Here is a 15000-nt window from a genome sequence, read left to right on the forward strand (position 1 = left end):
CGCCGCCTCCGCCGTGCCTCAATGTCTACCGACGGGATGCCAAACACCACAAGGTACTCACGCTGGGCCCACGTGTCCACAACACTGCGTGGAATGTAGCGGAGGGTCTCTGCCATCATGTAGTCATCCACTCTCTCAAAGGATACCTGACCCAGGTCCACTGTACCACCCTGATGATCTAATCCAATGCGAAGGGGAAAAAAATATACAGCAGCTACAGACACTAGTAGGACACCGACAAGGAGGGCAAGGCGAAGCACAGCGTAGCTATACGTAGCCGCTCTGCACCCCATAATTATCGCCTTTCCATTCCACCAAAAAGAAGAAGAGTAGAAAAAACACCAGTAGTTAGACACCACATGCACCACAAAACCATACAAGACCACAAACAAACACGAGAAATACAATCACCAGAGTACTCGAACAAAAAAGGAGGGTTATTGTTGTGAAGCAAGTATATAATGGGTATAATATAGCAAGAATACAAGTATAAAAACGGACACTTTATATGCATCTCCGTCTACATTTATTACAATATGAAAGAATGAAGAAACGAGCACACCCCAAATGAAAAAAGCAAAGCAACTAAGAAAAATCAAAGAAGTTCCTCTTAACCATTACAAGGAAAATCAATGAAGCATCTGCTGGGGCGCCTGAACCTGCGAGGGGAGGGAGAAGTATCGTTTCCAAACCGCTCCATCAGCTCAGCATACTCACTCTCCCATAGGTGATGGATCACCACAGACTGCGACGTTACCGGGTTGACACGATGGCCCACATGAACATCATGGAAATGACAGGGCTTTTCACGGGCGTAGAGGAGGTGTTGGTACTTGATTTGCGTCAGCACCCGTCCCACCATAACGTCTTCATGGTGCATGTAAAAATATACAAAATCATTTATCCGATTAAAAGAAGGACGGTACATAAAACTCCGTACTGGTTCGCAAGACACAACCTGTTCCACAGCATCCCTCGCAAGAGTCGCGCAAAACCCAGTAACATACCGCACAATACCTTTCCTAGAGCGCTTAAAAAGCCCCCAATACAGCCCACGGCGGGGCAGGGTGCGCAGGTCAGCAAGGTACTGCGGCACACGCAAAAACATATCGTCGTCGCCCTTTGTCAGATAACTAGCGTTGGGGAACAGTTGGACGGCATGGTGGAACCACATGAACGTCTTGCGGCTCATGCCAACCTCAGCCTCAATGCCCCAAAATCCTTGGCATCCAACTACTTTATTTGTTGTCACTTTTCCCTCATGTATGGGCAGCGTGAGCACATCATGCCACTCCGATGCCTCCTCCTGAACTCCAGCAGAGTAGTTATAGCCGTGAGACGGGTGGCGTGCAAGCACATACAGCACCAGCATCTCACCAGTGAAGTTGTTTGACTTCGTGGCAACACCGGGGAAGCGCCAGCACGTGGTCCGCTGCAGGTAACGCCGCCTCCGCCGTGCCTCAATGTCTACCGACGGGATGCCAAACACCACAAGGTACTCACGCTGGGCCCACGTGTCCACAACACTGCGTGGAATGTGGCGGAGGGTCTCAGTCATTGTGTGACCATCCACTCTCTCAAAGGACTCACCAAAATGTCCATCCTCAGTCCCCTGATCATGCAGAGTAACAGTCATGAAGAAAAGGACACAATGGAATCAACGTCACCCGGGAAACGTGTTGTGAACGCGTGGTGCACGTGTTTTCTTTTTTTTTTATTCCTTTATGGTGAAGGACATTTAAATTGTATATAATGACGTTATTGTTTGCATCAGTCGATTTATTTTGTGCATACATTTAGTGATCTTGCTCCTTTTTAGTCTGATTTGAGGTGAAATGTAAAAGGAGATAAAAAAAATTTGTTGATTTTAGAATGAATAGAAAAACTTTGGTGTTTTTTTTTTTTTTTTCCTGAGTTGTGGATTGTCTATGACATGCAGTTTGCCTACAGTTATAACAGATCTTTGTGAAGGTTTTTGCTTCCCATGTTGTAACCCAAATAATGTCCTGTAAAATATGGATACAGTGGATTGGTTCATCGTTGTTGAAATTTAATTTGCTTTATTTGCAGCATTTAGCCTTCAATGTTGTATTGATTGGAGATTTGCAGTGACACCATACTGTGACGTACTAGTATAGTAACTGCGCTTGATATAACAAAGACCAGGTCGTTTAGATGGCGGTACAGCTCGCGTCGGGGTAATTGCTCCTGGAGTACTTCAGACAAAACACTTTGAGTCTCTAGTGTAGGAGAGAGGCGGAGCAGCAGCAGTTGTCCCATAAAGTAGGCACCCATTCCTGTTGTCAGACCCAAAACTGTGGTATCCATGCTTAAGAAAGCGGTGTATAGTGTCACTAGTCGAAATACTGTTAGGAGGAATCCACGAATGGAGCTAATAATCATCCAGGCATTAAGGGTCAATGACACCCATGCGACTCGACGCTCAGTTCCCTCACTACTTGAAACTGAAAGACCGTATGTTTCCAATATACCAACTACTCGTGTTGCTGTGTCCTCAGTCTGGTGAGGCACTGTAGCAAAAGAAGAAAAATACCATCGTAATAAACTAATAGTAGTAAAAGTTAGCTTAAGTAGGGTGTGTAAGAGAAGCAAGACCCCTATGAATGCTTCTGCCCAACCTCGCCAAGTAGCTCCATTCTCTGCAGAGCGCAGCAATGAATCCATCTCGTTCATCTCTAAAAAAACTGCTGTACTTACAGCCTGTATACCATCACTCTCTGCTTTTAATTTTGCTACATTCTCACTATTCCAGCGGGAATTCCCATCGCCACCACTAGAACGTAACGACTTTGCTACCCAACTCCATACACGTGTAGCAGAATCACGTGCTGATGCTGATGGCACTTTAGTGCTCCACGCCTGCGCTATTTGACTTTGCTTGGAAGTCCATAGAGAGAGTAAATAACGCTGTCGCTTCGCCAATACACCAAGAGCCACCCGTGCCCCTGCACCGCTGTCTCGCACCACCAGTGGTCGAATAAACGACACAGGAGTTGTTACAGCGGCATATCCAGAGAGAATACCTACAGCAAGTATACCAACTAACGCAACAGTTGTACTAACCGCATCCCATAGTGTATGTGCGGGGCTCAAGTGAAATCCAAGTTCTAAAAGACCACGTATCCATCGTAGAAGAGGAATCCATTTCCCAAAAAGATAAAATAAAATACAACAACTACCCACTAGTATCATACAACGACGTAGATGAAGGTTTTGTAGAAGTAAGCGAAGAATACAAAAGGGACAAAGTAATGAAATAGCGGTGAGGTCAGCTATAATAGCGTAGCGTAGTGCATGAGCGATGAAGCTTGTTGAAAAGATCGTACTCGCTACTTTTGAGGCATCCAGTAATACAAGAGTGAATATAAAGGTTGAGAGGGCAAATATAACAACGAAGCAAAACTGTGTAGTTGGTCGCTCAATGGCGTAGACAAACACCAAACGGCCAAATAGGATCCCGATATAGCATAAGCTTAGGAACAGCAATACACCAATAAATCCCTCTGTTATATTACCAATGGCACCTCCTACCATTTGGTTGCTAATAGAGTCTTTTATTTCTTATCTAATTTGTCACTTTACTGACACTTCCACCAAATAAAAATAATAATGCACGCCGAGAGAATAAAAATAGGAGAGAAATAAAACGTTAGTGTTCAGCAAAAGAAATTCGCACTTATATTCATCTCCTTCTACGTACATACATACACAAAAAAGAAAAGAATTATAAGGAATGCAAGAAAAGAAGGGAACACAGAAAAATAAAAATAAAAAGAAATAAGAAAGTTGTTATGTATGTCGATAAGAATTAACAAGAAGTGTGAATGAGAAAAATAAAAAAAAAGAGGTTATAGTACCCTCTTTCTTCTTGGGAAATTCATTCACTTCTCGTTTTAGCATCAGTGGTTTTCCTTATCTTCCAGTTTGGTAGGGAAGAGGTATGGAGTTTCAACAAAAGCACCCTTCCCTGCCCATTCTCTCACAGACTGTCGAAACGCATTCCAGTCATCAGAACTTGGCAGAGCGGCAAGAGAAATATGATCATTTGCGTTGCAGGAGTTTCCACTACCGGCATCTAAATCATCTCGAAAGTTCTCCTTCTCATTGGTAATTGTAGTATTGGATATGGATTCGGTGTCGGTTGGTTTAACTTCATTGTAAGTTAATGAAGGTGTAGCGGATTCCATCTTCTCAGAGAAGATGCCTAGTTCTGGGTGGGTAGAAGTGAGCTCACATTCTGCCATTACTCCATCATTTAATTCTTTCTTTCTTTCCTCTTCTTCACCCTCTTCTTCTTCTTCTTGTTGTTGTTGTTGTTGTTTTCGGTTCCATTGTTCAAGTTCGGCAGTGGCTGATGTGTTTGCTGCATAATATGCATGAATCTGTTCCCTTCTTTCGTTCGTGTTGGTCCATCCAAACATCACACAGATAGCAGTAGAGATAACAAATATCACACTTGCAACACAATAAAGAATAAACACTGCAAAGAATACATCTAGGAAAAGAAAAAAAATATGCCGTGGCTCTATAGATTCTGGAACAGCCCAGAAAATAGAATCTGCCTCAGGTGGGAGAATATCATACTTCTTTAAGAGTGATGTATTTCTCAACCTTAGCCATGCCTTCAAACGGTAAAATGTGTAGAGCATCTCATAATATCCATGTACGGCGTCAATCACAAAATGCTGAAGTAGTGCGTTATTTGAAGAAACCAGTGGCCAATCAATAGGTGGTCTGCCCTCAAGAGATAATAATTCACTTGTAGTCCGTAACGCTAAACCCCATACACGCCAACGATCATGTAACTGCACACTTGGGAATGATAAATACGCATGAGGGAATATCTCTCTTAAGAGCAGTCTGGAGTCTGCATCTGTTGGTCGTAGAAAACAACTCAACGGATGACAGACACAACCACATTCCGCATGCTCTTTAGCGAAACGACTAATAGGGACCCACTGCACCGCATCTACTTCATGACGGGCAAAATGTACCGTTGGTGAGAGATCTCCAATGTGTAGAAAAACAAAACGTGACTGAACAGCACCTGTGGTACTTATATGTCGACCTTGAATACTATAATCACGGAGTCGTCCCAAGAGAATAAAATCATTCGATTTTAATGGTATTCCAAGCATTTGGTAAACTTCCCGGAAAACTGTATGCAAATCGTCTACATCACCTACATCACGGCGGCCACCAGGGAATGATACACTTCCACTCCAACGATCAGAAGCCACATCTGCGCGTTTCACAAAGAGCATAGACAAGGATGAAAGTATTTCTGTGCTACCCGCACTTGCAAGGTGCTGCAGCAATGCTGAAGCCGAATGAGTGCCATCTCTGCATGCCAACAAATGACGGGCAACATTTTGATGTTGTTCATTGCCAAATCGTAGAAGAATGGCTGTAGCAGAGCGGTGGAGACTTGGTACGTAGACGTGGAGCCGACGTTCCTCCATACGGTGGGCAATTTTTAATAGAAAATTGACATCCACCGCAGGCAACGACATTTCCCTTGCTAATAGCGAATTTAATGAAATGAGAAAAAAACAAAAAATAAATAAATAAAAGAATTGGGGGAAATTACCTATATATGTCTCTTCTGCAAAAGTCACACATAGAGAATGGAAGCAGTAAGGATAAAAAATGATAAGAAAAATCATCCCAAATAATAATAATAATAATAATAATAATAATAATAATAACCATCATTATCATTATCATCATTAACAACAATACAGTCCATAAACAACAGAAACCCGCACACCTTCTTCTGTCATTTACTGCATCGCAGAGAACTGATATGCCCTCCTTTTCGTTCTTCATCTGATTTCTTCAATACCATTTATCCTTTTTTTTCTTATTATTTCCTTACACACACACACAAACACAGAGATATATATAGATAGATAGATATTCTACTCTGACCAACTCCCACTCTATCTGTCAAAGTGAGGTTCTATTGTCCCTTTTTTCTTTCTTTTTTTCTTCGTTGCCCAACACACCCACCCCTCAGCCTTGTTTATACCATCATTACCCCAAACCTACTGTAATGAAGGATCAAAGTGGTGTGGTGTCCGTTTCTTGTCAAGCCCCTCCTCCAAACGGGAGTCAAGAAAAAAAAGAAAAAACAATGAAAACAACAAGGAACCATTTTTTTTTTTTTTTCCTTTCCTTTCCTGATGAGCACTTCATACAGTAAAAAAGGATAAGAAAAAAGTTATTCTTGACAACAGCCCATAGGTTCCCCACCATCGGAAAAATAGAAATTTTTACATTCCAATGAGAAACTAGGTGAAAAGTGAAAAGAAGAAAGAATGAGAGAAATATGAATAGAGAGTTTTTTTTTTATTTTCTTCAGAATTGTACGGGTTGGCAGCAGAGGGAAGAAGAGAGAAAAATCTATTATTCCTATTTCTTCTAGTTCCTTTTTTTTTTTTTTCTTCATTCCCCTCCCCTCCCCTGCTGCTGCCACAGTAGTGCAGGTACTTCCCTTTCACTGATATTTCATCTGAGGCCCGTCAAATATATCAGCAGTCTTCTATTCCTTCCGTGTATTCTGACCCTCCTGTTTTTGTTTTCCTTTCTTTACTTATACTTACACGTAAATATATATATATATATATATATATATATATATTTATTATTTCTTAATGGCGATCGCGGCTTCCGCGTCGGCGTCGATGGCGATCGCGACTGTCGGAACGGCGTCGATGGCGATCACGACTGTCGGAGCGGCGTCGTTCTGGTGAGTCGCGACTGTGTTTGTCTCCTGCCAGTGGCGGTGGCGGTGGTGGTGGTAACTGCATGGCCGTCATGTTGGGATTGGCTGTTGGACTGCCCCAGTATGGATTGGCCCCTGGAGCGTTGTAAGCACCGCCAGCGCCAACGGTGATGTTTGACTGCATGGGCATGCGATACTCGGGCTGGCGCATCATCATAGACATTGGCCCAGACGGCATGGGGGCCGCCATGGCGGATATCGGCGGCGGTGGGAGTCCCGCCATCGCCGCAGCTGCAGAGCCGTACGGTGTGTACGGACGGGAATCATATCCACCACGATTGTTATTATACCCACCACGGCTATTGTTATATCCACCACGGTTATTATTATATCCACCACGGTTATTATTATATCCACCACCGCCGCGATTACCACGGTTATAACCACCACCTCCTCCTCGACCTATAAGATCGTACAATTCCGGTGGAACTTCTTGATTGGCACGGCGTAGAATGTCCGCTAGGTCGCGGATTGTCTTTGACGGGTCAGCAGCGCAGATGAAAGTGTAGGCATCACCTCTCTGTCCAGCACGTCCAGTACGTCCTGTTTTTTTTTTTTAAGTCAGGGTAAGAAAATACACACAAAAACAAAAAAAAAAACACACAGGCACAAAGAAACAAACACACACACACGCACACGCACAAAAAGAGAGAGAGAGAGAAACACCACGGGAAAAAAGAAGAGAAGAGAAGAAGTTCGTCAGGTTCAATGGCATCAGAATTAATCTGAGTAAAAGAATTAAAACGGTCGGTGTTGGCGGCAGTGTCTCCGGGGTGTGTGCAAGTACGTGGAACCCAATATATAGAGTCACCACTTTTTCTTTTTTATTTGCATTAACCCAATGTGTAGCCAAGGGAGGATTCAAGTTATAATAGACAGCATATGGATCAACAGGAGGGTGGGGGAGATTGGAGGAAAAGTAAGAATTCCTCACTCCCAGACCACCCCTGTAGCTGTCTAACTTTACTTTCCCTTTACTGTTTTATTCGGTGTGGAAATGTTATTGTGTGAAGGAACATTGCTGTATGTATATACCCCCCTGGCATCCATCTTCTTTTCCGTAGTCTTCATCTCAGAGTAGTTAGTATAGGTACATGGATGTACAGTACACAGTAAAGATACGGTCCATTAGTTATAAAAACAATTAATTATTTACACCACCCCAAGCAATAGAGCATAGGATGGAAGAAGACTACGTCAAAAAGAAGTATGTATACTTATGGATGCAAGGGAGGAAGTGGAAACATGTAAGAGCTAAGGAGAGAGAGCAATAATACCAACAACAAGAACAATAATAATAACAAAAAAGGGGCAGAGAGACATAAATGAAAAATAAAAAAATAAAAAAATGAAAATAAGCATGAACTGAAAAACTATAGTGTTCATGGCAAGTTTGGGTGTTATTAAACATATTAGTCTCTGAGCCCTTTTTTTTGTTTTGTTTTGTTGTGATATCGCTCAATTATTTCTCTCTCTCTCCTTCCATGTACACGGTTATTCAATGCATACAAGGTTAGCCTCACTAGTTTCAGGTACAAATGTAGATAAATACGCAAGGTTACGTCACACACACATACACACACACAGAAATCACTTCCCCCACCCCCACAGTAAAGAGTAAGTGGAAGCAGAGATGGAGAGAAAGGAAGTCACCATGGAAAAGGGGAGGATAATTTATTTATTTCCTCTACTTTTTTATACTTCTCTTTTCCGAACCTCCATCTCACACTCTTACACATACACAGACACACATAGATAGATACGGAGGAATGAGAGAATAATATTGCAGTTGCGCCTACCGTGTAACCGATGCTCTTGTTGCTGTTTTCTTTGGCAACAGCAACGGCTGTGGATTTGAAGGGGTGGGAATAGAAAGAATAATAGAGAGAGGAAAGAAGGAAAATAGAAAAAAAAAAGAAATAGAAAGGAAGAAGGAGAATGATAAGAAGAAGAATAAGAAATTATTTTATTTTATTCTCTCCTTCTTCTTAGTATATCGATCCATATAGCCTTCTCCTTCCCTTCCCTTCCCTTCCCTGCCTCTCTCTCATGATTCCCAACCACTCTACGCACGCAACTAGACCCTCTTTAACTCCGCAAAAAAATAAAATAAAAAAAAATAAAAAAACGCAACACCACAGGAAGACAACTGACGCCAACAGACAAAGACACGCATAATTTAAAAAGTAAGAGAGAGGGAGAGATTTTACTAGAGAGAGGGTGGGAAGTAACACAAAGAGGGGAGAAATGTTAATCGAAAATAATAAAAAAAAGAAACAGAGGGAGAGAGTAAGAGGGGTAGAAACGGTAAAACTCAACCGGAATAATGATCTCATACCAATACGATGCACATAATCCTCAATGTTTGTAGGCATATCAAAATTAACCACCACATCCAAATTCTTAATATCCAATCCACGAGCTGCGACGTCTGTTGCGACGAGCACCGATCGAGCATCACGGCGAAAACGATCTAGCACATAATCACGCTGTGATTGTTCCTTATCACCATGAATGGACATCACCGCACCACCAAGTATACGGCGTAAAGAGGAATGTAACGAATCTGCTGTACGTTTTGTCTTAACAAAAATAAGTACACGTTGTTGACCGAGTTTCTGCAGAATTTCCTCCAATCGACGCTGCTTATCATACTCTTCCACAACTATTACATGCTGACATACATCATTATTCGCGACAAGATCCTCTGAACCGACGTGTACACGAATAAAGTCACGTTGAAAACTTGCCGCCAAGTTACGAATTTCTTGTGGCCATGTTGCGGAGAACATAAGTGTTTGACGATCTGCGCGTATTTGCGAACAAATCTTTCGAATCTGCACCTCAAATCCCATATCCAGCATGCGGTCCGCTTCATCCAATACGAGATACGTCACCCGTAAGAGGTTGGTGGCGTGCATCTCGAGTAAATCAATCAATCGCCCTGGAGTCGCAATCACCACATGCACACCAGCGCGGAGTACGCGGATCTGCGGTCCCTTTGGGGTTCCACCGTATAAACAAGTCGTGGAGATACTTGGCACCCGTCGCAGCACTTTACGTGTTTCTTCTTCTATCTGCACAGCGAGTTCGCGTGTGGGGGCGAGGACGAGTGCAATAGGCCCATCACCGGGGCGTATGGGTGGTTGCGCCATGATGTGCAGGGCAGCTGGCACCATGAAAGCCATTGTCTTTCCAGATCCCGTCTTCGCTACACCAACAAGATCACGTGAGTTTAACAGAATAGGCCACGCAATAGATTGAATGGGTGTAGGGGCCTTGTAGCCAAGATCAATAAAGCCCTGGTGGATAGCATCAGGGGCAACAAGGTCAGAGAAGAGAAGCATTGGTTGTGGTACGCGATCACCGTAGATGGTTATGCGATTCTCACGCAGCCACTCTGCGGTCTCCGCATCGCTGCGCTGTTGTTGTGGTTTATAGTAATTCCACTGTGATGCCACAACCTGCACCTCGCCCCAGTTTACATCGCGGAGATTAGAGCCGAGGGCGGCCATGCGATCACCAGAGTAACCATCATTATATGCCATGTTTACCAATGTTAATCTAATACCCCCTTGTTTGGCGGACTAGGTGTAATGGCTCAGTACTTTTCCTTTGGGCTTCAGGTGATGGTATTTACAAATAATATATATCTGCTGAGGTGCTTCGAAATCACTGTATTTGTTCCTTTTTTTTTCACCTCGTTCTTCTCACGTTTCTTTTGCTTCTACTTCTTTTTTCCCTTCACTTTGTGAAATAACGAAGAGAATGTTTTTACAGGTCAAAAAACACCCAAAAAAAAAGAGAAAGAAGAAAAAAAGAAGAAGAAAATTTCTAAAATGTTCAGCAAGCACTCCGAGTAAAGGGGGTAAAACAAAAAAAAACAAAAAGAAATAAACCCTAGTACCATGCGCTCATACCAGCAACAATAGTAATAGTAGTAGCATTGGGCTGGTTTTTTGCATGGAGGGTTTCTGAATGAAAAGCCTATAGCAATTGCTCTCACTCATTTCTTTAACACCTCTTTCTTCTTTTCTCTCTCACGCATTCTATCTCTTGAATTTCAATACATATATGGATATACGTGTGACGCGGTGTTTCCATCTTTTTTTTTTCCCCCTCTAATGCATTCTCGTTTTTCTTTCCTTCCTTCCTTTCTTTCCTTCTCTATTCCAAATATATATGGATAGAAACTCTCTTTCTTTTTCTCTTTTTTTTCGATCTTCGGAATATGTTTGTTATTTTGTATTGTTTTTAGTTGTTTTCTGCTTTTTTTTTTCTTTTTTTTTCCTTTCTGTTTTGTACGGATTTTCCGCCAACAATGCTTCGCATTTCTCTTCCTCACTATTCTGGCCATAACTCCTCCTCATGTTCCCACGGTTGTTGCTCATTGGGGAAGGGAATTTTACCCTATCCATCTTGCTATCACTATCAACAGCAGTTCTACAGGGGGGGGTTTCGAACAAACAACGCACATGCAAATATGGGAGAAGCTCAGGCGTAAGAATAAAAAGAGAGAGAACATATGTATAACCAAAAAGAAAAACACACAACCACACGTCTTTTTCTTCTTGTCCTTCACTCTTCATTTCGGTTTTTCGTTTTGTTTTTTCTTCTTACGTCATCCTGTCCCACCTGAAATAGAAAGTAATAAAATTATAAACCTTTCAGTTAAGTAAGGGATACAGATCATGTGTAGAGAGATCACACAGACACACAGAAACAAAGAAAGAAACGTGTACATGTAAAGGCACACCTTCACCTTTCTTTTTTTTTTTTTTTTACTTTCGCTGCCGCTATTGTTATGGTTGTGGTTGTTTATGTCTCTCTAAATATCCATTCTCGCACATTTTACTATTCAGTCTTTTTTTATTTTCTTTTCTAATCCTCTGCAACCCCGTCTATGTCACTGAAGAAGCTATAGTCAGGTGTATGTGAACCCAAGAAACCAAACACCTTCTCATCTACCCCACTGGCCAATTCCAGAGATAATACACCCGAAGGTGGAGGCGGCGGAGGAGCAGTAGTAGTAGTGCTGGTGGTGGTTGGTGTTGTGGTTGTGGTTAATCCGCCTGATACTACTGTTGCCGTTGTCATTGATGGGGCTGCCACGGCAGATGGTGTATTGGTTACAAGTGAGGTCGTTTTGTGTGAGGTGGCAGAGCCCAATAATGCCCATGTGGCTGATTGTACGGTGAGTCCAAAGAGACCTCCAAAAAGGGCTATATTTGGTAATGGCAAATCTGTACGAACCGGTTCATAATGGCGTATAGGGGCTTGTTTAGATTGCATCGCCAAACGACTGATACCGACAACAGGTTGTGGTGGTGGAGCTTGTGTTTGTGTTTGTTGCTTTGCGGGTGAAGTATTCGCCATCTCCTTAAGACGTGCACTTGCGGTGAATGGTGTGGTTGGTGTTCCCCCAACGGCCTGTGGTCTTCGTGTGGGCGCGGCATTATTGTTGTTGCTAGTACTGCTGTGATGATTACCGATACCATCATCCTCTGCTGTCTCCTTTGCCTTTGGTGATTGTCCTCCACCTGCTGCTGCTGCCGCGGTGGCTGCCGTCTTTCCCTGCGCTCCGGCGGCGGCCACCACTGCGGCGGCTGTAGTGGCGGTTGTTGTTGTTGCCGTCGTCGGCAGAGTGGCACCTGTTGCAGTGGCAGCTGCTGTTGCCGCAGTAGCAGTAGTATTATTATTAGCATTATTATTATTATTAGCAGCTGCAGCTGCAGCAGTACTTGCGGCCACAACAGCCGCTGCAGTGGTGGCACCCGAAGCGGTTGCGGGACTGTGGCCTGTTGTTGTGCTGTTGACATTATTACTGCTCGTATTGGCGGCGGTGGCTACAGTGGCGGTGGGGTTTTTCGGTACTTGTCGATTACCGAATTTCGCAATCGCCAACTCCAGCATCTCTTGTCGTTTCTTATTGCTCTTTGGGTAACTACGTAGGGCCAAAATAAAGACTGCCTGCAATGTATGCTGATCTTCGCGGTTAACGAGTTGTCCACCGGAGCTCAGTGCGGCGTTCATAAGATCCACCAGGTCACTCTTCAGTTCATCCGCGGTATCTTCCTTCTTTTCCACACTACCTTTCTTTCCAGATCCCTTGCTTTGGGCGGAGTTGCTATTGTTATTATTATTAGAATTATTATTATTATTACTGCCATTGTTATTGTTGCTGCTGGCAAGCGTAGGCAGATTACCACTTGTCAGATATTCATATGCTCCGAGTAGATATCCATCCACCGGTTTCTTCATCGTTTTGAGTAATTGCATAAACACCTTCACATCTCCTGCCCGCAATGCGGCGTATGCAAGGAGTTGTCCTACACGTGTAGTGCAATTACTCGGTGGATGCCGCATCATGTGAAGTGCACACTGCACGGTATCTACAATACGTGCATTCTCTATACTGAATGTGAGCATTTCCTTATCATCCGCGTCATCAATCTTCGCAGCGATGGGGCGGCTCTCGTTGAGTACATGTGTAACGGCATCAAACTGTGCTTGTGATGGGTGTGTGAATCCCCAACGACACCGCGGCCCCTCACACGGTTTATCACGCTTGAAGTTTATTTTTCCCTTAATGAAACTGCAACACCAATTGTCTGGATAACCATTGAGTGGACAGCTGGAGCCACCAATACACGTCCGCCGCAGCTGGTGCTCGCAGGGATGACCGAAACTAAACAATTGCATTGTCATTGTGCAGAAAAAAACTAAATTGATATTGGGTTGGTAAAATATTCTCAATGACAAATGATGATGATTAGAATGGTGATAATAACAATAATAATAATAATAATAGGAATAATAATAGGAATAACAGCAGTAACGAATGAGAATGACAATAATAATAACAATAATAATAAATAAATAATACTCTTAACTTTTTACTATTGTTTCTTCTTGTTTTCACCTTATTGTTTGCTTTTCTTTCTTCTCGGTTCTGCAGATTCTTTTATTTTTTCCTTCTTGTCTACCTTCTTGCTTGTTTTTTTCGTGCTTCTCTACAGTTCCTTTTTTTTCTTTTTTCCTTGTTATTCTTCTTCTTGTTCTTGTTATTTCCTTACTTCTTTCTCACCTGCTCCCCAATGTTTGCCCCTCAAATTGCTGTCTACACAACACACACACAGACAGACCAGCAACAACTTCACACAGTGGACGGTGAATGCACCAATAACCGCAGAGAACAGGAAAGAGTTAAATGCAAAGGCGGAGAAACAAAACAAAAAAAAAAAAAGAAATGTACTGTGGCTTTCCTAAACTAAACTAAAATGAATAAATAAATAAATAACACAACACGTCTACACACTTCGGTCCTCGCTTAGCCGATGGCTATGCGATGTGATTTGCTAACTGCTTCAAGTCGTATTTATATATAAATGTATAAGTGTGTGATTGGGAGGTTAAAAAGCAAGAAGGAAAAAAAAAAAGAAAAGAAAAAGAGTGAGAAAAAAAGGACATTTGTGGGTGTTCTCAGAAAAAGTGGTAAAGAACAGAACAACAAGTGTTAAATCAATAAATATGTTTACATAGCAAGATCAAAAGAAGGAAAAAAAAAGAGAGACAGTAAACGCCACTTTTCCAGAAGTATATATATATATATATATATATATATATATATATATTTCTTCTTCTGTCGTTATTTAAAAGTCATGACAGCGGCCGTTGCTTTCCCAATCTCCATATCGTGTTGGATTCAATTGTGTACTGCCGATGGGAACACCCGTCTCTTCATCCACGATATTTGATGGCTCTGCACCTGCGGCCTTGTTGAATAGGGACTCTGGACTGCCAATGGATGTAGTGAAGCGTCGTACCGTTTCCTCTGAGAGGGGCTGCTGGCAGTTGGGATCTGCCTTCCCGAGCAGTGCGAGTCTATGCTGTAGATAGGTCTTATCATGAACGGCAGACATGAAGATATTGCCTTCAGCGCCAATCCACAGTATGGTTGCACGACGGAGCATATGTAGATATGATTGTTTTTTTTTTTTTTTTTACTTTTTACTTTTTTCTCTCTTTGTTTCTTTTTATAGGCAAAGTAAACGTCACCACTACTATTTCACGTGTTCGCTGATGTTTTCTTTTTGTTTTTTGTTTTTAATGTATCTGATTATACTGACCTTCTTGGTAATGAGAAGAATGAGAGAGAGAGAGAGAGAGAGAAAGAGTAGTGTAAAGTGCAG

The 15000-nt window shown here is 42.5% G+C and overlaps 8 protein-coding genes across 8 annotated transcripts; all 8 read right to left on the bottom strand.

Moving 5' to 3' along the window:
- Positions 1-2: 2 nt before the first annotated feature.
- TM35_000271110 (uncharacterized protein) lies at positions 3-293 on the bottom strand (the record flags this gene model as incomplete). The annotated part of the gene is made up of 1 exon (XM_029028004.1): positions 3-293. A coding segment is annotated over one exon (291 nt), but the record flags the coding sequence as incomplete, so codon positions are not given.
- Positions 294-610: 317 nt separating this feature from the next.
- Positions 611-1636, bottom strand: TM35_000271120 (UDP-Gal or UDP-GlcNAc-dependent glycosyltransferase; the record flags this gene model as incomplete). The annotated part of the gene is made up of 1 exon (XM_029028005.1): positions 611-1636. The coding sequence occupies one exon, from the start codon at positions 1634-1636 to the stop codon at positions 611-613; it is 1026 nt and encodes a 341-aa protein (XP_028880588.1).
- A 437-nt stretch (positions 1637-2073) lies between these two features.
- Positions 2074-3555, bottom strand: TM35_000271130 (uncharacterized protein; the record flags this gene model as incomplete). Its single annotated transcript, XM_029028006.1, has 1 exon — positions 2074-3555. One exon carries the CDS (start codon positions 3553-3555, stop codon positions 2074-2076), a length of 1482 nt encoding a protein of 493 aa, XP_028880589.1.
- A 365-nt stretch (positions 3556-3920) lies between these two features.
- TM35_000271140 (putative NUDIX family hydrolase) lies at positions 3921-5534 on the bottom strand (the record flags this gene model as incomplete). The annotated part of the gene is made up of 1 exon (XM_029028007.1): positions 3921-5534. One exon carries the CDS (start codon positions 5532-5534, stop codon positions 3921-3923), a length of 1614 nt encoding a protein of 537 aa, XP_028880590.1.
- A 1140-nt stretch (positions 5535-6674) lies between these two features.
- TM35_000271150 (uncharacterized protein) lies at positions 6675-7031 on the bottom strand (the record flags this gene model as incomplete). Its single annotated transcript, XM_029028008.1, has 1 exon — positions 6675-7031. One exon carries the CDS (start codon positions 7029-7031, stop codon positions 6675-6677), a length of 357 nt encoding a protein of 118 aa, XP_028880591.1.
- Positions 7032-8796: 1765 nt separating this feature from the next.
- On the bottom strand, positions 8797-10356 carry TM35_000271160 (putative ATP-dependent DEAD/H RNA helicase; the record flags this gene model as incomplete). Its single annotated transcript, XM_029028009.1, has 1 exon — positions 8797-10356. The coding sequence occupies one exon, from the start codon at positions 10354-10356 to the stop codon at positions 8797-8799; it is 1560 nt and encodes a 519-aa protein (XP_028880592.1).
- Positions 10357-11689: 1333 nt separating this feature from the next.
- On the bottom strand, positions 11690-13516 carry TM35_000271170 (uncharacterized protein; the record flags this gene model as incomplete). Its single annotated transcript, XM_029028010.1, has 1 exon — positions 11690-13516. The coding sequence occupies one exon, from the start codon at positions 13514-13516 to the stop codon at positions 11690-11692; it is 1827 nt and encodes a 608-aa protein (XP_028880593.1).
- Positions 13517-14460: 944 nt separating this feature from the next.
- Positions 14461-14781, bottom strand: TM35_000271180 (uncharacterized protein; the record flags this gene model as incomplete). Its single annotated transcript, XM_029028011.1, has 1 exon — positions 14461-14781. One exon carries the CDS (start codon positions 14779-14781, stop codon positions 14461-14463), a length of 321 nt encoding a protein of 106 aa, XP_028880594.1.
- Positions 14782-15000: the final 219 nt, after the last annotated feature.

The sequence above is a fragment of the Trypanosoma theileri genome (genome assembly GCF_002087225.1).
Source record: "Trypanosoma theileri isolate Edinburgh chromosome Unknown TM35_Tth_27_V1, whole genome shotgun sequence".
In the NCBI taxonomy this organism is placed as follows: domain Eukaryota; phylum Euglenozoa; class Kinetoplastea; order Trypanosomatida; family Trypanosomatidae; genus Trypanosoma; species Trypanosoma theileri.